Raw genomic sequence first — 24,535 nt, forward strand, 5'->3', positions numbered from 1 at the left:
CGTCTTTCCTTTCCTTTCCGCTGTTACTGGGAGGCAAAGGGTATATTTCGCGGGCAGGCATTGTAAGCTGAACCTAGTTTCTTTGCTAATCCAATGTTCTAACGAAGTATCAAAAATTTCAGATATTCCTCGGGTCTAAAGGTGAGCGTTATTGTGCTATGCTTTGACTCTCTCTGAGCTTGTTATAAGCATAAATGACTATGGAAGATATCCTTTCGTCATCAGAAATATGCCAGGAAATTCTTAAATACATCAGTGGCCAACGGCGAGGCTATCCAAAGGATCTTTTGGCACTCTGTCAAACAAATAAAGCATGGCAACGAGAATCTGAAAAGGCGTTGTACCACAGTGTTCGGGTTGACTCCCTCGCTCGGCTGAAACAATTCTGCACGACAATCATCACCCAGCCCCGCATCGCAGAACTGGTTATCGCCTTCAGCCTCATGTCACAGCCCACCCGGTACACGCCGCCTAGTACAACGTATCTAGCCGAACTCTGGAAAAGTTTTCATGGAGTACTTCAGAAGCTTCCCAACCTTCTATCTCTCGCCATAGCCGAACAATACGCCGTACCAAGCTGGGTGTTCAGCTCCGAAGCCGCGGGAGAATGCTTATTCCCGTTTAACCTCACTTCTTTGACGATGTATGGCGTGCCGTATAACTCTCAGATGGCGGAATTCATTTGTGCCCAGTCGGACCTCCAACGCCTGCAATACTATGCGGATCCCACGGAAGAGGACGTAAGACATGCGTACGAGCCGGGAACGCCGTCTTTATATGACGGCATCCTACTCGAGGACTTGCGTGAACTGTCAGGAAATGTCACCATCGTACATGATATACTCTCTGCGCCGTGTCAACCGCCAATTACCCGGCTCATCATGGGCACAGACGAAGAATGGCCGACTCTTTTACAGGTCTTGCCAAAATTGTCAAAAATACGCAACACTCTGCGGAATCTAGGTGTGACGCACATACCACATGACCCGGCTGTTGTGGACCAGGTTTTGGATATCATTGCTGCTACATGTCCAGATATTCGGACTCTGGGTCTGATACCGCTGCCTTGGCTTGATGTAAGTTATTGTCCACAGTGTTTCTTCAGCATTCGCTGACTCATCATCACTTCTTTAGAGATCGGTGCTTCATCGCACGCTAATGCAGATGCAGAAATTGATAAGTATCGAACTAGTAATCCATAGTGGGATATGGAATCCGATTCCGCAGTCCATGATAACAAAGGTATTCGCATCGGAGCTCAAGATGTACTGTCCTTCATTGATGTCAGTCAGCTTGATGGCCCCCTCTTTTGTTCATCGTTGATTCTTCCGCAGCGAATGTCACTTCCGCACGCCTTTCGATCGGGCGGCCTGGTTTCATAACGGACAAGATTGGAAATATCATATACCACCATGATTATTGACGGTCAATGTCGAGTTATGCCTGTACGATCTCGAAGATCGTTGGGTATCATTGTGAGTCTGATATGTAGAGATTGTTTTCCACTCATTCGCTATTCAAGGAGAACGACCTCATTTGTATAAGTCACCGGAACCAACGTATTCAGTGTATTTTGATTCAATGCAATTTGATTCCTAATAATGGTGATGAGTATTGAACATGTCCTTTGGGCAACCAGCACATAGGAACACAGCAGGTCCTCTTGCTGTATTCATTACCCTGTCGATAACGATTAGCACCGTCGACATGAACAGATTAATGTTGACTTGGAAAGTGCATCTTTCCGGGATTGAGGAATGTGGCATCTCTCAGACAATGTGCTTCAAAAGCTGGTTCGAAGCTCAACGTTAAATAGTGGCTTGCAGTGGCCTCCTGAAATCAGTGGCATGGATGAAACAATGTCAGCGCAAGAAGTATGATTCTATAGTCTACGTCTATTTATGGTGGTGCCTTTTGAAACAAAAACCATCATTGCAGAGAAATAGAACAATACCACTAATAAATAGTTGTTGAAATTCCGAAAAGTGTATAAATAGCTCGATCGCGACTTGTTCCACTTGGATTCATTCAATCACCACCACCTTCGAGACTTTGCACCATGCTCGTCGATCCACTGTTTTCTGAGAGTCAAGGCCATTTTCTCGCTTTCTGTTTCACAGTTATATATGTCGGCTCTCTGTACTTGTCTAAGAATGCGCGTCTTTCCTTCGTCGCTTGGTCGACCAAGGTGCATGAGGGAACTACGCGTCAGAGACAGCTGAATGAGCGTTGGCGAGACGATGCCGACGTTATCCGAGCACGACTGCTTGCGGTGTCGCTGGCGACGATAGCATCGTGTTTCTGGATTTTCCAATTGCTCTGGCCGTTATATGGAGTGAGTGGCCTGTTTCTAATACTTGCGCTTCTAATTGACCGCCTCGTGCCAGTTCTACCCTGGAGTTCACGTCACTTTCTTTAGACTTGGGTTTATATTCTCTCATCCCATGAAAGCGCATCTCGTTACACCGTTGCTTTTCATTGGTCCTTTTTATTCTCGCTACCTATATCAAATCCTTCCATTCCAACGGTACTGGAATACAGAGTCGACGATTAAGAAGGTCGTTTCTCTCCCCGGCCTCCGTAACTATCTGGTGGTCAGTATCACAAAATAGATTTCATCGTATCAAAACTGGAGTTCATATTTCTGCCTTCTAGGCTCCATATACGGAGGAGGTTGTTTTCCGGGCTTGCATTCTATCCATATATCATCTTTCAGGTATATCTCGCCTGCACATGATTGTTCTGGCGCCACTATGGTTTAGTTTGGGTAAGTTGTTATTGCTGTTACGACCATTAAAGTATGTACTTAACATTCAACTAGCACATTTTCACCACGCTTGGGATCTTTACAATCGCTGTGGCCGCACATGGGTCGCTGCAAAGCATGCTGCCACGGCTATCTGTACGTCGAGATTTTGATATACAACTGGTGTCTTTACTGAAGGTTTCTTAGCATTCCAGTTATTCTACACCAGCTTCTTCGGGTCCCATTGCGCGTATCTCTTCCTCCGTACCGGATCCATTTTTCCGTCCATCACCTCTCACATTTTTTGTAATTTCATGGGTGTACCTCATCTCCCACTAGAAGTGGTCGTCTTTCCGGAACGAAAAAAAGGTACGTCGTCTTCTGCTGTTAGCGCCGGGTTGGTTCTTATCATGTACTTCAAGCCATCTTCGGTGCGTATGCATTGGGCGTGTTGGCGTATTTATTTGCTATGATCCAGTGGACGCATTCGTCCGACAGCCTGTATTGGAGGCCACCCAGGAGTCTGCTCTGATCCCCCATGTAACCCTTACACGGTTCCCATGTATTAAGTATTAGCTGGAATGCAATTGTATTGTCTCCTAACGAAAGATATGTCTCGGAAGACTATCATCTTATCAGACAAAGCGAAGCCCTCCTGTACGTCATTCAATCTGGCCTTCTCACATCTTTTGGGACCAATGTCCAGAGACCGATCATCAAACCCAGAAATCCTAGGAGCCTAACGAGTCTCAGGATATAAGAGCGTCACACAGTGGTAGCAAAAAACTCACATCGGTTGTAGGCTTTCAATCCCTGCCTTGTTCGCGACGGCTCCAGTCATGAAGGGAAAAAGCGCACTGCCTGCCTGACCTAGGCCCGCGATCCAGCCGATAGAGCCAGATAGTAACCATCGAGGAAGGATGCGCCCAGTATGATTCATCAGAATGGGGTACATCGGTCCGAGCACGAACCCTACGAGAGAGACCGCAACGGCACCTCCTATGAGAGAGGGTACGAACCATACGACGAGTTCCAGGCTGGAGTAGACTGGGATAAGTGAATTGTTTGAATAGGATGGAGCACGTTCACGCACCCAATGGCAATGCAAGAATACAGATACAGCGAGATACGATCGCCCAGCTTGTATAAACACTGTTAGCAATCGTCTGTCTATGAAGTTTTTATGCACCTTCTGATTAACCCATACAAGGCCGAGTCGTCCCAACATCAGCCCTATTATCCGGATTACTGAGCAGTCGAGAGCTTGAAGGACATTGCTCACCGCCAAAGAAACCGGACGAAATGTAACCAGACGAGGCGCCTCCCCCGCGTACCTGCTCAATGAAAGTGACAATCCAGCCTAGGGAAAATGTGAGAGCCTGAAAGGTTAGGAAGGTAAGAAGCATGGCACCTCCAATCGTTACTTCAGTACCGACATACACAAGAGCAAAAGCGGCCAGCATATGCACAGTTTTCATCCCGAGGAATTGGCGCATCTTGTTGTGGCCGCTTCTTCCGGTATCACGATGGTGCTCTTCAGGCAGCTGGCCGATTTGCGCGAAACAGGCTATCATGCGGGTTGGCAGTCAAATCATACCTGATGGATTATCTCACCTTCCAGCGGCTTCAATCGGAAAACGCTCCACAGGACTATGAGGTTTGTCACGGCGATTCCCAAGGATACGAGGTAGAAGTAAGACCAATGGGCCATTTGTGAGAACTGGGTGGCGACCAGCGGGGCTGTTAACGCACCAGCACCTGTGAAAGAGAAACTTAACGGTGGGAAGCGCACGAGGTTTTTCTACTCACCGTACGCGGCCTGGAGGATCATCATCTTGATATCAGGGTGGTCTTTGAGGCTCGCGACATAACTTGTGACCTGGGCGTCTTGCAAAGCGATACCCACTCCGTTAATTGCGAATGTGACTACAAACGCTGGGAAGGGCAGTGCTGCTGACTGCAAAGCGTAAACGACGACCTGGCAGAACGCGCCTACGTACAAGTGGTGAGTCATATATTTCGGCCTTGAGACCCCCACACTGACCGATAACGAGAACTTTACCAAACCCGATCCTGTCCAACAATGGGACATTTATAAGGGCTCCAACTACGAATCCCTGGAAAAGACCCCCCCTTTTTAGCGCATGTCGTTCATTTATGGTTGACTCTTACCAGACAAGCCATTACGAAGATAAGAGAAACGACAACAAAGTTGACCTAAGGCGATTTAGAATGCGTAAAGCGGATAGAAAACTGAATGTACATGATACACCGCCTGCATCCTGGGTAACAGTGCTCCAGAGGTGCCATCATTCCATCCGTTCAGACATTTTGTCCACCAGACAGCAGCAAACTGGACATGTCCGCGCAAGTTATTTCTACGGGTCTTATCGAGGTCGCCATGGCTTTCCTCGGCCTGAGGAGCGATCATGATGGTTTGCACTTCGGCTTCGTCATTCTCGGTTGGAGGTTTGACTCGCGGGAGGATGTCGAGTTCTATGGCAGACATTGATAAGGAGAGAAGGATGTTGAGGCCCGGGTATTATCTCGATTAAATCATAAAGACGGTTTCTCTTGAGAAAAACCTGCGTATCCGGCTATCGGCCCGATGGACCCGGCCTGGTGAACATGAAACGCGATTCGTGTACGTTCGGGAGAGTATTTTGACGATTAATGGTACCGCTATCGTAACTGGCCCCTCAGTCTTTCTCTAAGGACGAAAATGGCAGGCCACACCTATACACTAACACCCCTTAGTGCATTAGGGGGGGGGAATGGATATATAAATCACTTACATACACGAATGGGCAAGTTTAGCAGGGAAGAGACCGTTTCCTGTTTGAACCAGATACTGCAGGGAACGGCGCGCTTTACATAGGGAGAAACGAGATTTTCCATGTTTACGTTTTCGGACTGGGGTTTTCGGTCCTAATAATTCTTGCTGTGAAACGAGATGAAAGGTTAATTCCATCAGCTTAAGGGGGAGAGGGGGGGAGGCAATTTTTCGTGTCCTTTACTGACCATATTTCAAGGACTGAGAAAGGGCATCTTAAATAAAACGAAACCTTTTGAATCAAGGTCTTGTTTAAAGTTGTTTTTACCTCGCTCCTGCAGTGAGAGCGGAAAGGTGCGAACGCGTAAGTACACGTAAGAATTGTGCAGTCAAGTTTCGAAGCCTGGCGTCGTTGGTAGGGCATCTCCCTGGAGACGAGATAAGTGAAGAAGCTAGAACGATGGCGGTTTGGTCCAGGTGTCATCTTTGGCAAGCTGGGTCCGAGCATAGACACCCAACGAACGAGTGAGCTATAAGGCGGTCCTAGGGAGAAGTAACATTCATAGGTCTAAGTGGCTCATAATAATAAGCCAGGATTGACGCGAGACAGCTGCGCGGCGCCTCCGACAGCTCGGAATACGGGGAAAAGACGCGTTGACCGCCTTCAAAACGCGTCTCGTCACATGTGCGATTCAGCTCCACTTCCAGGCTTTCATCCGAACTTGACTTGGAATTTCAACTGGAGCCGACGTTCGGTAAAAACTCGACAACTTCTTGTAGACATTGTTGACTCACCCTCTATATGAATACCTCTGATTAGAGATTAGACCATGGTCAACGATGTGCAATGTCAGAGCGTATCGGTTTCTGGGCATTAACTAGAGAAGAACATGCGTCGGCACTGAGGACTGCAAAAGGTATCCGTCGACATACCGGATTCGGTGGTATCGGTTCGATGAACGGAAGAGTTAGGAAACGACTGTCAAACTTAAGTCAAGTTTACCTGCAGAACATGGCACGATTGTCGGGCTTCTGAAGTGGTGTATCAACAAACTCTGTTTAGACGAGTTTGGCCATTTGTAAGGAGTCTGCTGGCAGAGAGTAAATAGCAAGGACCTTTTGTCTTATTGTCAGCCACTGAATAAAGAGTTTGAGATTTGGAAAAACTGGGAGATCCTTGCCATATGATAGACATCACGTCGCAGATTTTTTTGGGACAGTACTTCGGCTGTATTCCCAAAAATGGCAATGAACTCCCGACCCGCCGATCTAGACTTGATCAACGACCACCACGACCGCGACCATCCTTTCCGCTTTTTTTTCTCTTCATTCACTTTTTGCCCGTTCTTTCTATTCCGCAGCTGCCAAGAGCATTGATCATCGCCCGTTGCTGCGATCCCACAGCGCTGACATAAAGCAGTGCTCCAGCTCCTAATATTACCCCCACGTTTCCAGTGTGGCCAACCTGGTTGATTCTCCCTCGCAACATGTCGCAATATCCAGAAGTGCGTAGATCGTCTATCTCCACATCTCTCTGTATTGATATCACTGGTGGGAAAGGCCGACGAGGCCCAGCACAGGCATTTTAATGATGGATATCAACCGTACGCTCAAACCACGACTCCAGCCCCCTACACATCGCCGTTCGAGTCACAGTATGACCAACCGCCTTATACAGATTCGTTCTATGGCCAACAGACTCACCCGAATACCTATTCCTCGCCGCCCCCTCTTCCGCCTCTTGGAGGATACCATACCTCGCCGCCTCCTCAGCATCTGGATCCTTATGGCGCTCCTATTGTGCCAATGTCCTCACCTCCATCTCACGAGTACCTCAGTACGCCATATCAACGGACGTTGTCACCCACACCAGGAGCGCCAGGACCAGCAGGGGGCTCCCTCTCTTCGCTTTACCGCGCGCAATCTTACGAGCTGCGCGACGAACCATCAGTTGAAGTTGAAGACCCAGGTGATGTCCCATTGTTGACGAGACACTCCCCCCAACCACCACCTATTGACATGCCTATGCCTGGTGGCATTGGCAGCTACGGAGGGTCCAATGACGACGACGACGACGGGAACTTCATCCGTTATGGTCGGATTCCGCAGCGCGTGCCACGACGGTACAAAACTACGCGTCGGGTAGCTTTGCGGGAAGGGCATTACGTCGTAGAAAATGACGTACCCGAAAAGCTCCTCGAGTTGTGCCAGAACCGCACCGACCGCGAGTTCACCCATATGCGGTATACGGCGGCGACCTGCGATCCGAATGATTTCCAGTCTGAAGGTTTTGGTCTCCGGCAGTTGGAGTATACTCCCGGGCGGCGAACCGAACTCTTCATCGTCATGACTATGTACAACGAAGATGAGGAACTGTTTTGTCGGACGATGCATGGTGTTATGAAGAATATCGCGCATTTATGCTCAAGGACAAGGAGTCAAACATGGGGAAAAGATGGATGGAAGAAAGTGGTTGTGTGCATTGTTAGTGATGGACGGAAGAAGATCAACTCGAGAACGCTTAGTGTCATCGCTGCTATGGGTGTCTACCAGGAGGGTATTGCTAAGGTCTGTTATTGGCTTGGCTGTCCTTCATATCATCATTCATTTTCGATTCAGAATATGATCGACGAGAAGCCCGTCACCGCCCATATCTACGAATACACCACACAAGGTGAGGTTTTTCATCGTATTTTGACCTTCATCCTGATTGCCTCTATATTCAAGTTTCTATGACACCGTCTCTCAAGCTCGAAGGTGCGGAGAAGAAGCATGTTCCCGTTCAGATCATTTTTTGCTTGAAAGAGCAGAACCAAAAGAAAATCAACTCCCATCGGTGGTTCTTCAATGCGTTCGGTCCTATCCTTAACCCCAATGTTTGTGTTCTCCTTGATGTAGGCACTATGCCGGGTGTCACCAGTATCTATCATTTGTGGAAGGTGGGTATTGAATACCGGGTTCTGATAGTCTGAAGCTTATGGAACATTTAGGCTTTTGATATTAACTCTAATGTTGGAGGTGCCTGCGGCGAGATCGTTGCATTGAAGGGCAAATGGGGCCGGAACCTCATCAATCCTTTGGGTGAGTACCACAGCATAGAGGCGCACGCAGACTTCTAACATTTGCTGTAGTTGCTGCTCAGAACTTTGAGTACAAGATGTCCAACATTCTTGACAAGCCTTTGTCAGTGCCCATTTTGATCGTCTTGGGTTCTCGCTAACGTGACTGTAGGGAATCTGTCTTTGGTTACATCACTGTCTTGCCTGGAGCGTTCAGCGCATATCGGTACATCGCCTTGCAGAATGATGCCAAAGGTGAAGGACCGCTGCAGAAGTACTTCCTTGGAGAGAAGATGGTAAGAATGCTCATTTGCGGACCTTCGGCTGCTAACATTGCTCCGTAGCATGGTGCCGGAGCTGACATCTTTACGGCGAACATGTACCTCGCTGAAGATCGTGTAGGTTTTATTCCTGTATCTGCGTACGACTCCAAGCTGACAACGCATACGTAGATCCTTTGTTGGGAACTGGTATCGAAACGGGGCGGCGCATGGATTCTTCACTACGTCAAGTCAGCCTACGCTGTCACCGATGTACCCGATACGGTAGGCATCTTGTTCTCCAAGAGTCGACGATACACTCAGACCATTGGCAGGTTGCGGAATTGATATCCCAGCGTCGTCGATGGCTCAACGGTTCCTTCTTCGCTGCTGTGTTCAGTACTCTGCACTTCTACTACATCTATCGGAGCTCGCACACGTTCTTACGCAAATTCTGGATCCACGTTGAGATGTTTTATCAGTGCTTTAACCTGATATTCAGTTGGTTCGCTTTGGTGTGTAAATATTTATCGACTCCGATAAGACCTTGACCCCTCACGATTTGATCTAGGCTAATTATTACATCGCATTCGTCATCCTCTCTGACGCCATGGAAGATACGAGCTTTGGTCTTAAGGGCATTCATGTCTTCAACGACATCATCAATTATGTCTACCTCGGTCTTGTGATAATGTGTTTCCTTCTCGCGTTGGGAAATCGACCCCAAGGAAGTAAATGGGGGTACACCGGGGCTTTTCTTGGATTTGCGATGATCACAGTCTACATGACGGTATGTCCTTCACGCTGGCAAACTCATGGTTTCTCATACCTGTGTCATCAGTTCGCCGCTTTCTTCCTTGCTATCAAAGGAATTGAAAATATATCAGAATCCGAAGGAAGCTTGAACCTGAACGATCTGTTTACGAATTCCATATTTAGAAACATCGTGCTCTCACTGTTGGCTACGCTTGGATTGTACTTGATCTCAAGTTTAATTTTCGTGAGTGGTCGAACCTCCCTACACTGGGCGTTGTCTGAAGATCTCTGCGCAGTTTGAACCTTGGCATATGATCACCTCTTTCATCCAGTATCTTCTCATGGCACCATCTTATATATCAGTTTTGAACGTTTACGCTGTTAGTATTGCTTCACTAACTCTTATTGTTCACTGGTTGACCTTTTTTTTCTCCATCAGTTCGCCAATGTCCATGACGTCTCGTGGGGAACCAAGGGTGATAACAAAATCAGCACGGATCTTGGTGTGGTCAAGAAGGAGTCGGACACGAATGAGGTGTCGGTGGATGCGCCGACGACGCCGGAGGAGCGCAACGCGGCATACGACGATGCGCTGCACGTGTTGAGCGCCAAGCCACCCAAGCTAGAAAGCAAGCCGGATGTGTCGACACAACAAGAGGACTATTACCGGACGTTCAGGACTAATGTAAGCTGCTCTGGTATGATGCGGGTCTTCTCAGGCTTATGCTCCGACTAGGTTCTTCTTGCTTGGACATTGTCGAACGCGCTTTTGGGAGCCGCTATTGTGTATGTTGATTTACCGTTAATGCGTCCGAGTGATCTAAGTGGTTTTTTTTTTACAGGTCTGCGAATAGTAAAGCCTCAGATACGAGTGCTGCTAATAGCGTGAAAGGTTATATGGCGTTTATATTGTTTTCTGTTGCCGGGCTTGCGTGTACGTCCTGTCCTTCTCAGTCCGCTGGGTGCCTCGTTCTGACACGCGTTGTTGTAGTTGTGCGGTTTGTGGGGGCGTCGACGTATCTGATCATTCGTCTGTTTGCTGGAGAGTAGATGGGGTTTTCGCTGTGTGTGGACGGGCGTTTCTATTACTTGATTCTGTTTGACTGACGATATATTTATGTCTTTTATGTATGTGTTTTTGACCATGAGAGGAAGTTGTGGTAACGAGGCTGGATGAGGATGTACTATGTCACTGATGGTGCGCATATTCTCTGCGTGCTCTTGGTTCCACCTTGAACTCGATGTCGGTCTGCCACTGGGGATGAGGGAGTTGCGCGATATCACAGCTTCTCGGTTGGGCGAGCGGGAATCCTCGAGCACTGTCTGGAGAACGACCATCCAAGTGTTGGGATCAGGATGTTGAACACGAATATCACCCCAATCGGGGAATACTAACATCGTCGATGTGTGTAATAATGCATTCCGTCACCATCTCGCGACTGTGGCTGGGATCTGCGCTACCCGGAGTGGGTATAAAAGGTGCGCGAGGAATCCCCAAACCCCACCATCTCACAACTCTTCCCTCTACTACTATCTCTATCGCTTTCTCAGCAAAAAATCACACACTCTCTTTACCATCACTGTCATTGTCACTATACTCTTCCACGCCCGCCCTCACGCTGTGTCGCCGTCGCCTATCGTAGGCGGGGATGATGAGTCCATTCCCGCCCCGGGCGTTCAATCTCCTGCCAATGGCAACACGCTTGCTGCTCCCGCCGCCGCGGACGTCGGCCACATCAGCTCTGTTTTGGTAGGCTCTCGTGCATCTCATGTCTGAGGCAAGAAGCTCGTCATGTATGGTATAAATGCGTCCACCCTCTGTTTTGGTAACCACGACCGCCATGGAATCGGCTGGGCTGCTGCTGGGTGCCGTCTGTATAACTAAATTCTCTAGGTGATCACGATATATTGCCGCGCGATAACCACGCCTCGGCTGGTCAAAAAATTTCCTCTTGCTGCCGTTGCATTTTTCGATGACTGACTGTAGTGCCTCCTGGCCAGATCCCACCTATTCCTTACTCAGCGAAGGGAGGAATCCTAATTGTCCTAATTGTCGATTCTTCCTCTACAAATGACCGCTGAGTCTGGCTCCTCAACAGTTCAGAACGTATGTCTGCCTGCTGTTGTCACTGCGTCCTTGTGTTGATTGCACGCCTCACCACGCTTGTGTCTACCTCTCCATCCGTGAGCCCTGCGTGCAAGGCCAATTTCACTATTACCCGCTGACCTACCTTCTCACTGCTTGCTTCATGCCCGTTATGCCCTTCCTTTCTCTAAGCTAATGGAGGCCTATGAACGGGTTGTAACCGTTGACGCGGGTGTACGTTGTTAGTGAAGCATAATACAGTGGAGAAGAAACGACTAAAAGAACTCCCGCCGGTGTTTCGACCACGGTGTTCCGGAGTCGCTGCGTGTGAGCTCGTTGTTAGTAACCTCCCCCGCGTCATGTCGCGTTTCTTCCATCCCACCGCGATTTCTACCCTGACGAGCAAAGAAAAGAACCGGGCCCGGGGTTGATAATCGAAATCTGCTTGTAAGCTCTGCTAAAGATAAGAATTAAGATGGCCGCAGAAGGTGGAAGACACTGCGGAATGACTACAAGGACGAATGCAGGACCAAGGATGAAACGAATTTGTACCACCCACACAACGGTTTGTGCAATAGAGCGATCAAGGACGACTCACCCTCTGGGCCTGAGATTGGTTTCTACCGACAAGACTCTCAGCCTGTCAAAGGGAGCAATGCTGACCTTAAACCAGATGCCAACAGCTCTCAGAACAACATCGAAGACATCAAAACCGCGGGCCCAAAGAACAGTACTGGGTGGCCGCAGCTTTTGCAGTGGCTTGAATTCAAATTGAGCGTGACTACCCTGGATAATGGTCAGTATGCCACTGGAGTCCTCACAGCAGGTAAGTTTTTGCATTTCTTTGACGCATAGAATTTGGCTGACGCGTTACTCACCAGACAAGGATTCAATGGGAAATCCTTCTCGTCAGAAGGTATATATGCTACCCCGGGATCCGGAGGGTGTCGGCGTCGTGGCGGGACAGAAACGTAAATTGTCTAGTGCCGGGTTTAGGACGCACAGCATTGGCGCCTTGATTGGGGGGTACTCATCTTCAAAGGCTTTCCTATGATCGCTCCTCAATCATCATATCGCAAGAAATCGACATGGATAGTGATCCAGATTCTTTCATTGTTATGCTGATCGGCCTCACGATCCTCGGCATGATGGTTTCAAAGAAAATCAGTCTATGACATTCAGTGCCAGTGGAAACGATAGTTGGCCCAGTTCCACCAGGCAACGATAGTACTTAGGGACGAAAATACAATGAGTTATCCCAATAAATATAACGGCCACGCAAATGATTTATGTAAACGGCAGGTTATTTGTCAATGGCCTATGACTCGACTTGACGCCGAAGTCATTTCAGATCTCTTGACTGCATCGGCGTTCAAAATAACAGTTAATCTCGACTTTGGCGATAAGCCGAGTAGTCGGCAACTAATTTGGTGGCAGGATAATACTATTTCAACTGGTTGATGTCGGCATGGATTGCCAGGACCTGCTATATCGAGGAAAAGGGATGGTAAGAATGCTTCAGAGGCGTCATAAAACTATCACTTTACACCTTACAGTACTATATAAAGTGAGTTGGTATGGTGTTTAATGTCACCCCCTGCCTATTGTGACAAATTGAAATACGATTGACGCCACACGACCACGTGTTTCCGAAAGTTTACCTTGTCACTACCACCAGTGTTCTATGTAACCGACCGTAAAATCACGCAAAAATGGCTGCCGCTGTATTCTTCCTTGACCCCCTACTCACTTTCTACCCAACTCGGTTTTATCATCGTGATATTATGGCTTTGGGTGCGAAAAACGATTCGAAATCTTCGCCTCGGAATGATGGCTCTGGTTTCCCCTCCACCCGAGAGATGAAGACTCCGCCGTCAAAAGAGTCGGTAGCTGAACAGATATGCTCCTCTGTGCAGAGTACTCCACTTAGCAATCACACCCCAATTGTGAATCCCACAACCAATCCGGATCATCTTGTGACAGATTTCGACCGGTACATCCTAGAAAACCTCAGAGACCACGTTTTCATGTCCGCCGACCATTATTTCACCAATATTCTACACATTCTTGATAACTGGTGGACGAATGGCGAGATAATGTCCAAAATCGAGGCCGTCAAAAACGACGTTGTATTCAAGAATCACGTCAAGACCTACATCGAATTATGCAATGAAAGCAGTTCTGGGGAGAAGACCTTCTACCATCCCCGCTGCCTGATGTGTAACAGTGCATTCGATGTTGTCAGTGCCACTGAAGGCTCTAGACTTGGAATTTATCGACAAGACGCAAAGCCACTTGACGGCGGTGTACAAGAGATCGTTCCTGATACCTTGGGTGTTCTTCGTGCGATGTTTAACAGTTCTGGAAATGTGGTTGATAACATGAAGGGCAATGGCCCAAAGTATAACTTTTCGTGGGCGCAAACAATGCATTGGCAGGAATTCAAGCCTAATGAGCACTACCTGGACGAGGGAACGGAAGCTAGCTATAGAGTTACAACACCTGGTAAGCACTATTCTTTTCCTATTGTTTTGTTCTCACTGATACCTATATTCAGAGGGCGAGGATCCTAAGGGAGAGGTGAGAGGCAAAACCACTATCCGCCGAGACCCTGGTGGCATCCTCCCTCCTGTCAAGTCGCAGACAGGCTCCATCACGAAGAAGCGTCGTTCAGAAGATGTGACTCCTCATGTCCACTCCAAGTATCCACGCTCTGAGACGACACCTGAAGTTTCGCAGGCCAGGAGAGGAACAGACGAGTCGATGGCACTTAGTTCTGCCAAAGAGAGAATCACAGCAGAAGATGTTGCACGATGGGAGGAGGAAGAAAGCCAGGCCCGCCGAGCCGTCCGCCTCCAATGTGGTCGCTACGCTCTCGAGATGCTGTCTAGCGCCGGTTTTCGGACGCACTGTATTGGCGCTCTCGTTATGGTAGGACAGATACAGCCCCTCTACTATGATCACTCCGTCATCATTGTGTGCAAACCAATTGACATGTTTAAATTGCATGGCAAGCGGCCGAAGATTACGGAAGAGGCTGTGACGGATGAGTTCGCTGCAATGCTTGTAGGATTGGGTCGACTCACTCTGAGGCAGCGGAGCATCCAAGAGGACTTCTGCGATGACAGGGCGCTCATCGAGAATTACAAGGCGTACATGGACAGGTGTGGCAACCCCAAGGACAAGGACAAGACGGTGATGTTTGTTGGGGTGAAGCTCAAGCTGAAGTCGGGTGAAGACGAGAAGAACGTTGAGGTCACCCTTGACCGAATTCTTTCACACCAGCCTGGGATTATTGGTCGGGGTACTTGCGTCGTTGAGGCGACATCAGTGCACAATGAGTGGAAGGATAAAGAACTGGTTGTCAAGATCAGCTGTCCAGCCGCTAGTGGAAAATCAGAGCCAGAGTTTGTCATTAGAGCCAGAGAGAAAGCACGATCCATGCCGCAAGGGAAAAGGCCAGACTGGGCCTTAGACCGTTTGCCTGACATTCTCCTTTCTCAAGACTTTGACTATAGTGCGGATTCTACTCAGGCGAATCTTGTGGCTTTCTTCGCAGAGGAGAAAGAGTTCGAGTATGAAAAGCGCATCTGTCAAGTTATGGTCCAGGAGAGGCTGTATCCTCTGGAAGAACTGCGGACAGTTCAAGAGTATGCTCAGGTCTTTTTTGATATGTTGCAGAGTGTGTCTATTGTTTTCTTTGCCCTAGCAGGTTCTGATGGTTGCCGTAGTTCACAAATGGTTGTATGATCACCCAGGAATCCTCCAGCGTGATATCAGTCCTGGGAATATCATGTGGCGCCGAACCGTCGACGGTCATTTACGTGGCATCATCAATGACTTTGACTTGTCCTCCTACCGACATGAGACTGGCCCTTCATTGTGTCAGCACACCGGTATGCTACCCTACATGGCATACCAGCTTCTCGCAAACAACAAAAATGGACAACCACCCGAGCACCTCTATCGACATAATATAGAATCCATCTTCTATGTCACCCTCCTTTTCTGTTGTTGTTACCAGGTTGAGGCTAAACAAGACCCTGATGGATGCCTGGTCATGAACAGTCTGTGAATGCCACTGATCCATGGCTGAAAGTCAGTGAAGCTCCTATTCACTATAGGTGAGAATGAATCAGCTCTCATGAGAAAATTTCCCTTCTTGTCATTCAAACCATCATGATCAAGCTGGTACCAGCAATCAAATGGGGTTGATCATGATGGTTTGAATGACAAGAAGGGAAATTTTCTCATGGGAGCTGATTCATTCTCACCTATAGTGAATAGGAGCTTCACTGACTTTCAGCCATGGGTCAGTGGCATTCTCACAGTACACAATGACCAGCTTGAAGAGGGTACTGGTGCCTAGTACTAGACTGTAGTCCTCACATTTTCTTGTAGCCTTTATCTGTTATAACATCTTTTTATTTCAAAAAATGTGTGACTGGATCATTGAATATTGAATATTGAACATAACTAGTGCTGCTAGCATTGATCCGATAAGGCTGAATACAAAAGTGGTTATCCCTTTGGGTCCATAGAAGAAGTAAATGGGACAGTCATAGGTATAACCTTCCCCGCCATAACAGCATAGAGCATCTGCAGTAAGACATGTAAGCGGAGAATAAAACGACTTTCAGTTCGAAAAAGCGCTCCTGCGTGTCTTCAATGCAGATGTTGAATTGGACAGTTATCCTAGTCAGGGGGAAAAGAAAAGACAATAGTCATGGGAGGAGAAATATGGGCATTGGTCATAGACGCGACGGTTCTTTGAAAGTGTGGTGAAGAAGCGACGGGTTTTTGCTCCAGGGCGCTATGAATATTCTTTAAATTATAAGCTTCGTGATCCCTCCAGACCAAGCTGTCAAAGGATCATGCTGGTGGGTGGGTCTTGTCTGTCTGTCTGTCTGTCTGCTGCTGGGTGTTTGGAAATATTCCACCGGAAACACGGTGAAGGGAACTAGTAGAGCCCATTAGAACGTCGGCATAGGTACAAACGGCCGTGAACGCACTAACGGAAAAGCCAAATGATGTATCTTATCCTGCTTCGTTCATTCATATGTGACGCCGAGAGTCGGATGAAAGGACCTCGAAAAGCGCGTCAGAAGAGGTAAAGGTGGGATTACGCAAGAACGCACCTCTTATGGAGGAAGAAGCATCGAGGTGCAGATTTGAGCGACCGCGATAATCCTGAATGCGGTGGACAAGATGTCCAAGGACGATGGATGCATCACATCATTGGGTCGCCGACCATCTTCCCAATATTCTATTGTCCCAGGACTTTCGAGATGGCGGAAGATTCCCCACAGGCAAGACTCAAGGAGTACTTTGACACGTCGGTGGAGCAAGCATAGAGAAGATGTATTTTGGTCGCGACGAGCAGGAAGTGGCAAGTGTTAACTAGTATAGTGATATATGTATATGACGAAGGTATTGTCTCTAGAGAATTCCATAAAGTTCAACGTGATTACAAGACCTTTGAAAATGACATGCCTGATGATAAAGAAGTCCTAGTTTTTCATCCTGACTCTTGCACGATGCAGTCACGCATATGCCCGGCATCGGAATCGACGACTTTGTCTCCAAATAATGCGGTGATTTCTTCCAACGTCTCGCCTTTGGTCCTATAGACGGTTGAGGCGGGTTAGTGTCTGTTGATAGGTCCAGGCTCGAGACATTTTTTAAATCCAAGGTGGGGGGACATTTCGGCGTGATGAGTCGCAAGGGTTGAGCGCTCGAATTCCTGGGGCACGGTCCTCGGGAACAAGTGGATGGGAAAGAGAAGGATATGGCGTCGAGTCACGAGTGGGATCGTGCCAGCAAGAGAACTCGGAGACGAGCTCGTCCTTGGGCTTTTAGGTTTGAGTGGCGGGAAATGATGATAGCAGCCTGAGAAGAGAGCGGTGAGTGCTGGGCAACCCCCTCCGGACAGGCAGATGGGGACTGGTCGGTTGCGGTACCAAACGAGACCAGGAAAAGGTTTGGATTAGAAGAGGAGGAAGCCATTACAGTTACGGTTGTCTCAAATTCTTGAATCATGTGGACACAAGATTCACGACCAAAGGATTGCAAAATAGCGGATACATGGATGTATCTAAGTGGTTCTATAAATTAACACCGGCTCAACGCTGTGAGAGTGATGAATACACATCGAAAGGCTGAACGTAAGGGGACAGACCTCTACACTTCCTTCATGGGCACCTTTTCGTGTTCCCTCTCCTCCTTTGCCTGATGCGCATTTACCGCACTGAGGTACGTGTCTATCGACGAGACAAAGAGCAGCAAGGAACGGTCACTCCGAAACTGATGACACTGACAACGACGAAACGCATATGATGTGGGACAAGCGCAAAGTTGATGATCTGGGTGGGCATGAAGACGTTCCAATTGCGGAGGATGGTCAGGACGTATGCAGCCTGGATACAGGGACGCCATGCACGTGAAGAAGGCACCGACGGCAAGGGGGTGAGGACGGCCTGGTCGAGCCATACGCAGTAGATGATGGCGCGGGTGGGCGAGACGAACTGGATACGGTTAAGGAACTGGTACCACCAGGTCATGACAGGGCCGAAGAGGGCGCCTCCGTAGAATGTGAGTCGGACGGTGCGGAGGAGGTCGTGTCGCCTGAGGCCCCGCTTTTCGATGGCTTGTTGGGCGATGATGTCGCCTGTGCTGGAGAGAAGGGCTGTGGTGCCGCATTGGGCAAGCATTGGCCGGCGGATGAGGAGCACACTGTGGTGTGGGTGTTTAGTGGGTCGGTAGAGAGAGAGAGGAGGAGGACAGACTTGTAGGCGCGGGAGAGAGGCCATGGAGGACAGAAGGAAGCGGACCCGGGGAAGCAGAGGTCGTTCCTTCTCTCTTACAACCGAAAGATGACACAGGTAGGTTCACCCGGTGTCGACATTATTATGTGACTAATGGACCTCTGGGAAATTGGAAGAAGAAATCCAAGGGTTCGCAAGTATTTAGGGATGGTAGCAGGCATCAGGACCCGTCGACATTATGCAAATCTTGTAGGTCTTGCGAGACAACTGGCATGGGTGAACCATGATGGGGAACGTACTTCTTTCCTTCTGACATCCTTCAGCGTCGAGCTGGATGATCAGCACGAACGACAGGCCGTACTCTGTACTCGAATCTGGCTTGACCGAGGGTTTGAAAAGTTTAAATCGGCATACAGTGATTGGCAGCTATCTATTTTATCAACAAGAAAGGTTAGAGACACAGATGAATTCGAAGAAATGGGTACTGACCGTCGTTCAGCGAGAGCACCCGCTCCGGGCCTTCGCGACCACTTCAAGCCCGGAACTCTAGCCAGCCAAAGGATATGCGACACTAATCAACGAGGTGTACATCCTTCCAAGGTTCCAGATCGGGATTCGAGCGTCTTGCGTAATGGCAAGATGACCTTTGGTGACAGAGATGGCGCACTATGACTAGCAAATAGTCCGAGGTTCTTCCTTCTTGCCGTGACAATGGCCTCCGTTTCTGGGATTGTGACTCTTTTCGAGCATCGACATCTCCAATTTCGACTGACGGTACAGGTAACTGCACTATCATCTAGTCAACCCCCAAGCTGAGCTATCATTGTGTTTCTGCGGCGCATGCAACAATCCATCGACTATTAACTATTGTGACCTGACCTATGCATGTGCCATGAAACAACATATAAAATTTGTGCTGAGGCCGGGAAAACCCCGAGGTATTCTAATTCGTAGCTCGTCCCCAACATCAAATACACGGTCTCCTGACCGCATGCAGAAATTCTGTATGACTGAAAATAAAATTGACGCTGGGCCAGGTTGTGCCAGTGGCAGGGATCTGCAAGAATTTGAGTTCACCCAATGCAGCATCATGGCACTGTACCTCGGCAGCGCCAGCTTGACTCCATGCCAACTCACCGCCATGGGCTTGCTTCTTACCAGTGTAGAAAACACACATCTGGAGCACCCTCCCCTCGAGCAGGTGGGCCATCTTCGTGGTGTTGAGATGTTGGTAATCCGTTCTACTGCCAGGAAGAAACTGAAGAATCAAGACTCGTTCCGAATTCCGTTCTCGGTGAGGGACATTCCTTCGCTCGATGTTCTCAAGGGCGACAGAGCGCTTCTTTATCCTTCTGTGATTCAGAGCTGCTTGCCCAAACGGTTAAGGTTGCGCAATTCTTGACCTGGATTCCAGCAGCGTGTAAATGTAAAATTTTGCTTCACATCGATCGAGTACGGAGCTATCCCTTAAAACTGATTCCTGCTTTTCGATGCTCAAAGGACTTGGTGACTCCTGTGGTGCTACATCCCTTCAGTCCAGCCTTCCCGGTTACAATTTACTCCGTATCCAACACCTTTCCGTCAATGAAGCTGGAGGGCGAACAAGCGACCCTACGAGCAGAAGGTCCTCCGTCCTACCGGATCTCGATATTCAGAACTGCAGAAACTCCCTATCGATGCATTCCATGGGCAATCTGTTTGTAGAGCACTGTTCCATCCCGTCTCACCGATTTCATGAAGATCCTCCCAATCCAGAATCTAGACGCAGTTGAATTCTCCCCCCAGTTTTTCTTTCCTATCTTCTGGACCAGATTTCAATCTCCAGCATATCCACTGCCGCAGATCACTATACAGCGCGGAGCCATTAATATGCACATTGAGGCGGTGACTATGCCAGCCTTCATTCCGACTTTCTAGACACCCTCCTGTACATCAGGTGTTCGCCCCCGTTGCCAGGACAATTTGTAGCCCCGGATGGGAATCGGCGGGAAAAGCTGGACTTGAGATGCAAAGGCCAATTCGCGTCGATAATTGCCAACGAAGGGCTATAGTTGTTAATCATCTCATGAGACCATTGCCACTGGAAAACCTGCTCCATATCTATACATCCTCCGACATATTCCGCAACATCGTTCAAGCAGCCTCAATCTCTGATGCCTGCATGCTGCATTTCTCTTCCTCCCTTTCCTCATCCCCATCCCCATCCTTTCTTGCTGCCAGTCGGTCCACCAACCTCCGTCTTGCGATGGCGACACCGTGCACGACGACGTATGTTACTCCGTACACCCCGATGATTCCCAGAATATACGCCGCTACCACCCCTCTCCCTCCGACTTTTGTGCGGTCAAGAATGTAATAAGCTGTGTGCCCCGACCGTCATTCATCTGCGAGACTGCCATGGACGCAAGGAATAGACTCACGATATAGTCCCACGTCCTCATGTGTTATATACGCTACACCAAAGTACGCTCCCCATATGAGGAAGTTGACGGGGAGCCACTTCCACGCCGGAGGCGGGTCATTCGTGAGGAGGATTTCGAACAGGGCAAACACGGAGTTGAAAACGTGCATGGAGATGTTGGAGTAGAGGTCAAAGGGAACCGACGCGTCCAGATCGACGCGCAGGAGGATGAAGAACGTCAGCGTTATGGTGAACGCTAAGATCCGTTCGCGGATGAGCATCTGTCTCCTCGAGAGAAAAAAATTAACTCAAGGAACGTACGCATCGTTACCACTGTGGAGAAGAGCCACTCGTGCAGGACCTGCAAGACGCGTCCCCATCGTCGGAGCGGGTACCTGCCGCCGCCGTCTGCGGAGGCGTAGAAGGCGGTTTGGACGCCCGAAGCGAAGAACCACGCGCAAATGCCGGTGTAGTGCAGTCTCGTGAGGTACGAGAAGTATCTGTTTCTGTCTCCGTGGATTCACGTTCGTCGCAAGGAAAAAGGAGGTGGACTCACGTGCTCGCGCCTCCGGGGACGCGCACCGCTATCCATATAAGCGTGAACAGCAACGTGAACAGGGCGTAGGACCCCCAGAGTAACCGCAAGCATGCCAGGATCCGTGCGGAGAAGAGTGGGGAGGTGACGAAGGCGTTTTCGGAGTCGAAGAGAGATGGTTTGGGTGGTGGGTTCATGGTATGGTCAGTGCGGGATGTGAGCAGTGATCGTGCTGTGTTTTATGTGCTTATCAGAACTGATGGTCAGATGATATTTGCATCAGGGTTAATTCGGGTGCGAAGAAGTCTGCATGGAACGCAGCACGAGAATGGTTCTGCAGTACGTACGAGCAGGTAGCTACGCATTTGATATATATAGCTGACAGTAAACTTGCGATGAACCCATGATTCAATGAAATGCCCATGCGACGTCTATACATCTTCACGTGTACCCTCCTCAAGCCAGAAACAGGGAAGAGAAATGTGAATCAACGGAGATCCACACATTTTTTAGTCCTGCACGTCATTATGGCATTCAGCTGACCACATATACTTAGTTTTTTACTCAGCAAGAGTTGATAAAAAAAAAAATTCCGATCAGACGGAAAGAGTGGAGTGTGAGCACGAAGCATCGAGGAAATGGAACTTTGAAGGGAAGGTTTTACTCGTGCCGGTGGCTATTTCCATTCGTCTTTTTTTAAAACTCAGCGTCTTACAATCACGATGTCCGCATCATGGCCATTCACTCTTCTCTTTACCACCCAGGACTGCAGAAATCCTGTCTGTGCGAGGCTCGTAACTGGAAGTATTAATCATAGCTCAAGGAAACGCAGCTGCTATTCATGCCTTCAAATCGTCCTCTTTATCTTTTAGTGGCCGGTTACATAACGTACGCTGCCCTCTGCGGCCCGGGCCTTCCCTAGCTTCACTTCTTCAAGCTACTCCTCCCGGGTCCTTCTAAACGTCTACTCCTCAATTCATGACTCATCTTGTTATCTTCGTCACCACCGAAAAGCCCGTTCGATGGTCACCTTCTCCGGTGCTTTTTCAACATTTGTATTGGAAATAACATATCTGGAGAAAGGAGGGGGGCGGAAAGGGGGGGAGGGGGGTTTCGAGATTGAACCCTTGGTTTTCTTTCCGTCCGAATCGATATGGCAGAACAACCTATCGCCTCAGTGGAACTCGAGAACGTCCCCAGAGCGTCGTCCTCCAGGCCCGGCCTCACAGTAATCGAAAGTTGCCGACGGCGCGCGCATATCCAGTTTGCTGCACTCTGGTGGAACAAGTTTCTAAAGGGATGGAACGACGGTAGTTCGGGGGCGCTGCTCCCGAGGATGCAGACGGTGTACAGTGTACGTGGATGAATCGAACTCTTTGGGATTGCCGCGAAGCTTATCACAATCGTATAGGTCAATTACGTTGTCGTGTCCCTTATTTTTATCATGGCTTGCGTAGTGCGTCCCCCCGTTTTAACGATATATGAAGGGCGGGATGCTGACTTGGTGCAGGGATTCGTTATCGGTGCACTGATAAACGTGCCATTATTGGACCGGATTGGGTTTGGGAAGGTCCTCGTCGTGGGTCCGTATGCACTCTTGTCAATAAACCACTATGAGAGTCTCACCCAAGAACTACAAGGCGCTCTCTGTCAAGCTGCCATGTACGCTCTGCAGGCAGCTGCGCTGCCTTTCCCGGTGTTTGCCATGACATTTGCGATCAACGGGATCGGCATGGCGTTGCAGGTGAGGAACAAGAGGTTCCCGGGCCGCCGAGTCTCTTCACTGAGCGTTGTTTCGGCTCAGGACGCGCAGGTGACGAGCTACGTCGCGAGCTTGAGGAACAACTCCCAACTCAAGATGATGATCCTCCAAGTCGGTTATGGTGAGCGGTTCCGCCCGTGGATCAGGACGACACCATTTGAATCCTTTGAAGGTGTCGGCGCATTGACTGCTCCACTCGTCGCAACGCAGTTCGCGCAGATAAGGCACTGGTCCTTCTTCTATTTTGTATCCCTCGGGATCGCAGTCTCGAACACGACCGTCCTGTCCAGTGTATTCCGATTCAACACGTTAGATGGCAAGCCGTCCGTCCCTCCCTACCCTGACACGGAAGTCTGAAGTCGTGTTGTTGTGGCAGTTTGTTTTGCAGAGATTGGCGAGCCTCAACAAGAACATGCTAGTAGGAATGGTGACAGCAAAATCCGCCAGTTGCTCCGTACGCGGACTGTGCATCTGCTTGGATTATTCGCCCTTGTTTATGTTGGGGCGGAGGTTACGATTGGAGGTTTGTTGCTTGTTGCTTGTTGCTTGTTGCTTGATATCGTGTTCTCGTGTCTGATTTGACTTAGGATGGATCGTGACGTTCATACAAAGGGTCCGAGAAGGTGGACCTTCGTCTGGATACATCTCGTCCGGGTTTTACGCAGGTAGTCGTACCGCCATTTGATCATCAGAGACAGCTTCTCATGCGCTCACTTGCAGGTCTCACCATTGGACCTCTCGTCCTACTTTGGGTGACAGAAAAGGTACGATATCTTCATCTCCACAGTACTCAGGAGTTCCTTAATTCCTTATCAGTTGGGCAATCACCCTGCATTCTATCTATACTCAGTAATTGCTATTGGGTGCGTTTGTTTATCACCAACACACAAGCTGCATAATGATGGACGCCTGGCACAGACTGGAACTCGTCATATGGTTCGTACCCTCTCTCGTCGGGGACGGCATGGCCGTCGCGCTTGTCGGACTAGTTCTGGGGCCGACATACCCCCTGCTGATGAGTCACGCCGGACGAGTACTCCCGCAATGGCTTCTCTCCGGGGCAGTTGGGTGGATCGCGGGCTTGGGCCAGGCCGGCAGTGCGTTGTTCCCTTTCATGACCGGCGCTGTGGCGAATAAAGCTGGTATTGAAACTATGCCGCCCTTGTGAGCACCCAAATGGATTACTGGGGGATTTCTATGATGCTGATTTGCGTTGTTAGGCTTGTGGGATTCTTGGGTCTGTCGGTCGCGTTATGGGCTTTGGTACCGAAAGGTCCTCGGAGGGCAGATTAGATGATTAGGGAACAACGACGAGCCTGGGGCGGGCAGGCGGTTAACCTGTATGATAGAACAGCTGGACTCTGGAGAATAGCCTTGGGTTAACAAATCATTG

At 49.1% G+C, this 24,535-nt stretch overlaps 11 protein-coding genes across 11 annotated transcripts; 7 read left to right on the top strand and 4 right to left on the bottom strand.

The window, feature by feature from the left end:
• Nucleotides 1-148: 148 nt before the first annotated feature.
• On the top strand, nucleotides 149-1,459 carry BT62DRAFT_250410 (uncharacterized protein). Its single transcript, XM_043180238.1, has 2 exons — nucleotides 149-1,076; nucleotides 1,135-1,459. The coding sequence occupies exons 1-2, from the start codon at nucleotides 195-197 to the stop codon at nucleotides 1,321-1,323; spliced, it is 1,071 nt and encodes a 356-aa protein (XP_043037571.1). The 5' UTR covers nucleotides 149-194; the 3' UTR covers nucleotides 1,324-1,459.
• A 576-nt stretch (nucleotides 1,460-2,035) lies between these two features.
• On the top strand, nucleotides 2,036-3,337 carry BT62DRAFT_995536 (uncharacterized protein). The gene is made up of 6 exons (XM_043190529.1): nucleotides 2,036-2,335; nucleotides 2,388-2,594; nucleotides 2,656-2,767; nucleotides 2,822-2,902; nucleotides 2,954-3,115; nucleotides 3,169-3,337. Exons 1-6 carry the CDS (start codon nucleotides 2,060-2,062, stop codon nucleotides 3,276-3,278), a joined length of 948 nt encoding a protein of 315 aa, XP_043037572.1. The 5' UTR covers nucleotides 2,036-2,059; the 3' UTR covers nucleotides 3,279-3,337.
• Nucleotides 3,338-3,412: 75 nt separating this feature from the next.
• On the bottom strand, nucleotides 3,413-5,177 carry BT62DRAFT_900820 (MFS general substrate transporter; the record flags this gene model as incomplete). Its single annotated transcript, XM_043183433.1, has 11 exons — nucleotides 3,413-3,485; nucleotides 3,538-3,783; nucleotides 3,840-3,886; nucleotides 3,936-3,979; nucleotides 4,029-4,106; nucleotides 4,158-4,313; nucleotides 4,361-4,504; nucleotides 4,556-4,738; nucleotides 4,791-4,863; nucleotides 4,919-4,963; nucleotides 5,010-5,177. The coding sequence occupies 11 exons, from the start codon at nucleotides 5,175-5,177 to the stop codon at nucleotides 3,413-3,415; spliced, it is 1,257 nt and encodes a 418-aa protein (XP_043037573.1).
• A 166-nt stretch (nucleotides 5,178-5,343) lies between these two features.
• On the bottom strand, nucleotides 5,344-6,533 carry BT62DRAFT_1008279 (uncharacterized protein; the record flags this gene model as incomplete). The annotated part of the gene is made up of 7 exons (XM_043177425.1): nucleotides 5,344-5,437; nucleotides 5,542-5,687; nucleotides 5,848-6,049; nucleotides 6,121-6,240; nucleotides 6,315-6,397; nucleotides 6,453-6,498; nucleotides 6,523-6,533. 7 exons carry the CDS (start codon nucleotides 6,531-6,533, stop codon nucleotides 5,344-5,346), a joined length of 702 nt encoding a protein of 233 aa, XP_043037574.1.
• Nucleotides 6,534-7,544: 1,011 nt separating this feature from the next.
• Nucleotides 7,545-10,644, top strand: BT62DRAFT_901107 (glycosyltransferase family 2 protein; the record flags this gene model as incomplete). Its single annotated transcript, XM_043183447.1, has 16 exons — nucleotides 7,545-8,087; nucleotides 8,139-8,193; nucleotides 8,247-8,458; nucleotides 8,510-8,600; nucleotides 8,651-8,702; nucleotides 8,751-8,874; nucleotides 8,923-8,976; nucleotides 9,031-9,123; nucleotides 9,174-9,353; nucleotides 9,410-9,628; nucleotides 9,680-9,838; nucleotides 9,891-9,974; nucleotides 10,034-10,279; nucleotides 10,331-10,380; nucleotides 10,437-10,528; nucleotides 10,586-10,644. 16 exons carry the CDS (start codon nucleotides 7,545-7,547, stop codon nucleotides 10,642-10,644), a joined length of 2,313 nt encoding a protein of 770 aa, XP_043037575.1.
• A 136-nt stretch (nucleotides 10,645-10,780) lies between these two features.
• On the top strand, nucleotides 10,781-12,734 carry BT62DRAFT_1008281 (uncharacterized protein; the record flags this gene model as incomplete). Its single annotated transcript, XM_043177426.1, has 6 exons — nucleotides 10,781-10,938; nucleotides 11,146-11,344; nucleotides 11,378-11,465; nucleotides 11,927-12,106; nucleotides 12,156-12,506; nucleotides 12,562-12,734. 6 exons carry the CDS (start codon nucleotides 10,781-10,783, stop codon nucleotides 12,732-12,734), a joined length of 1,149 nt encoding a protein of 382 aa, XP_043037576.1.
• Nucleotides 12,735-13,331: 597 nt separating this feature from the next.
• Nucleotides 13,332-15,755, top strand: BT62DRAFT_1077903 (uncharacterized protein; the record flags this gene model as incomplete). The annotated part of the gene is made up of 3 exons (XM_043179343.1): nucleotides 13,332-14,185; nucleotides 14,238-15,362; nucleotides 15,412-15,755. Exons 1-3 carry the CDS (start codon nucleotides 13,393-13,395, stop codon nucleotides 15,753-15,755), a joined length of 2,262 nt encoding a protein of 753 aa, XP_043037577.1. The 5' UTR covers nucleotides 13,332-13,392.
• Nucleotides 15,756-17,982: 2,227 nt separating this feature from the next.
• On the bottom strand, nucleotides 17,983-18,417 carry BT62DRAFT_833248 (uncharacterized protein; the record flags this gene model as incomplete). The annotated part of the gene is made up of 1 exon (XM_043182415.1): nucleotides 17,983-18,417. A coding segment is annotated over one exon (435 nt), but the record flags the coding sequence as incomplete, so codon positions are not given.
• A 180-nt stretch (nucleotides 18,418-18,597) lies between these two features.
• On the top strand, nucleotides 18,598-19,116 carry BT62DRAFT_1008284 (uncharacterized protein; the record flags this gene model as incomplete). Its single annotated transcript, XM_043177427.1, has 1 exon — nucleotides 18,598-19,116. One exon carries the CDS (start codon nucleotides 18,598-18,600, stop codon nucleotides 19,114-19,116), a length of 519 nt encoding a protein of 172 aa, XP_043037579.1.
• A 1,461-nt stretch (nucleotides 19,117-20,577) lies between these two features.
• On the bottom strand, nucleotides 20,578-21,577 carry BT62DRAFT_900952 (uncharacterized protein; the record flags this gene model as incomplete). The annotated part of the gene is made up of 4 exons (XM_043183440.1): nucleotides 20,578-20,804; nucleotides 20,865-21,101; nucleotides 21,167-21,351; nucleotides 21,402-21,577. 4 exons carry the CDS (start codon nucleotides 21,575-21,577, stop codon nucleotides 20,578-20,580), a joined length of 825 nt encoding a protein of 274 aa, XP_043037580.1.
• Nucleotides 21,578-22,533: 956 nt separating this feature from the next.
• On the top strand, nucleotides 22,534-24,478 carry BT62DRAFT_1030069 (MFS general substrate transporter; the record flags this gene model as incomplete). The annotated part of the gene is made up of 12 exons (XM_043178324.1): nucleotides 22,534-22,734; nucleotides 22,792-22,836; nucleotides 22,891-22,963; nucleotides 23,021-23,124; nucleotides 23,185-23,263; nucleotides 23,315-23,458; nucleotides 23,519-23,665; nucleotides 23,730-23,807; nucleotides 23,863-23,906; nucleotides 23,959-24,005; nucleotides 24,061-24,306; nucleotides 24,363-24,478. 12 exons carry the CDS (start codon nucleotides 22,534-22,536, stop codon nucleotides 24,433-24,435), a joined length of 1,281 nt encoding a protein of 426 aa, XP_043037581.1. The 3' UTR covers nucleotides 24,436-24,478.
• Between the last annotated feature and the right edge of the window lie 57 nt (nucleotides 24,479-24,535).

This window comes from Guyanagaster necrorhizus, assembly GCF_019112545.1.
Source record: "Guyanagaster necrorhizus MCA 3950 unplaced genomic scaffold BT62scaffold_19, whole genome shotgun sequence".
Lineage (NCBI taxonomy): Eukaryota > Fungi > Basidiomycota > Agaricomycetes > Agaricales > Physalacriaceae > Guyanagaster > Guyanagaster necrorhizus.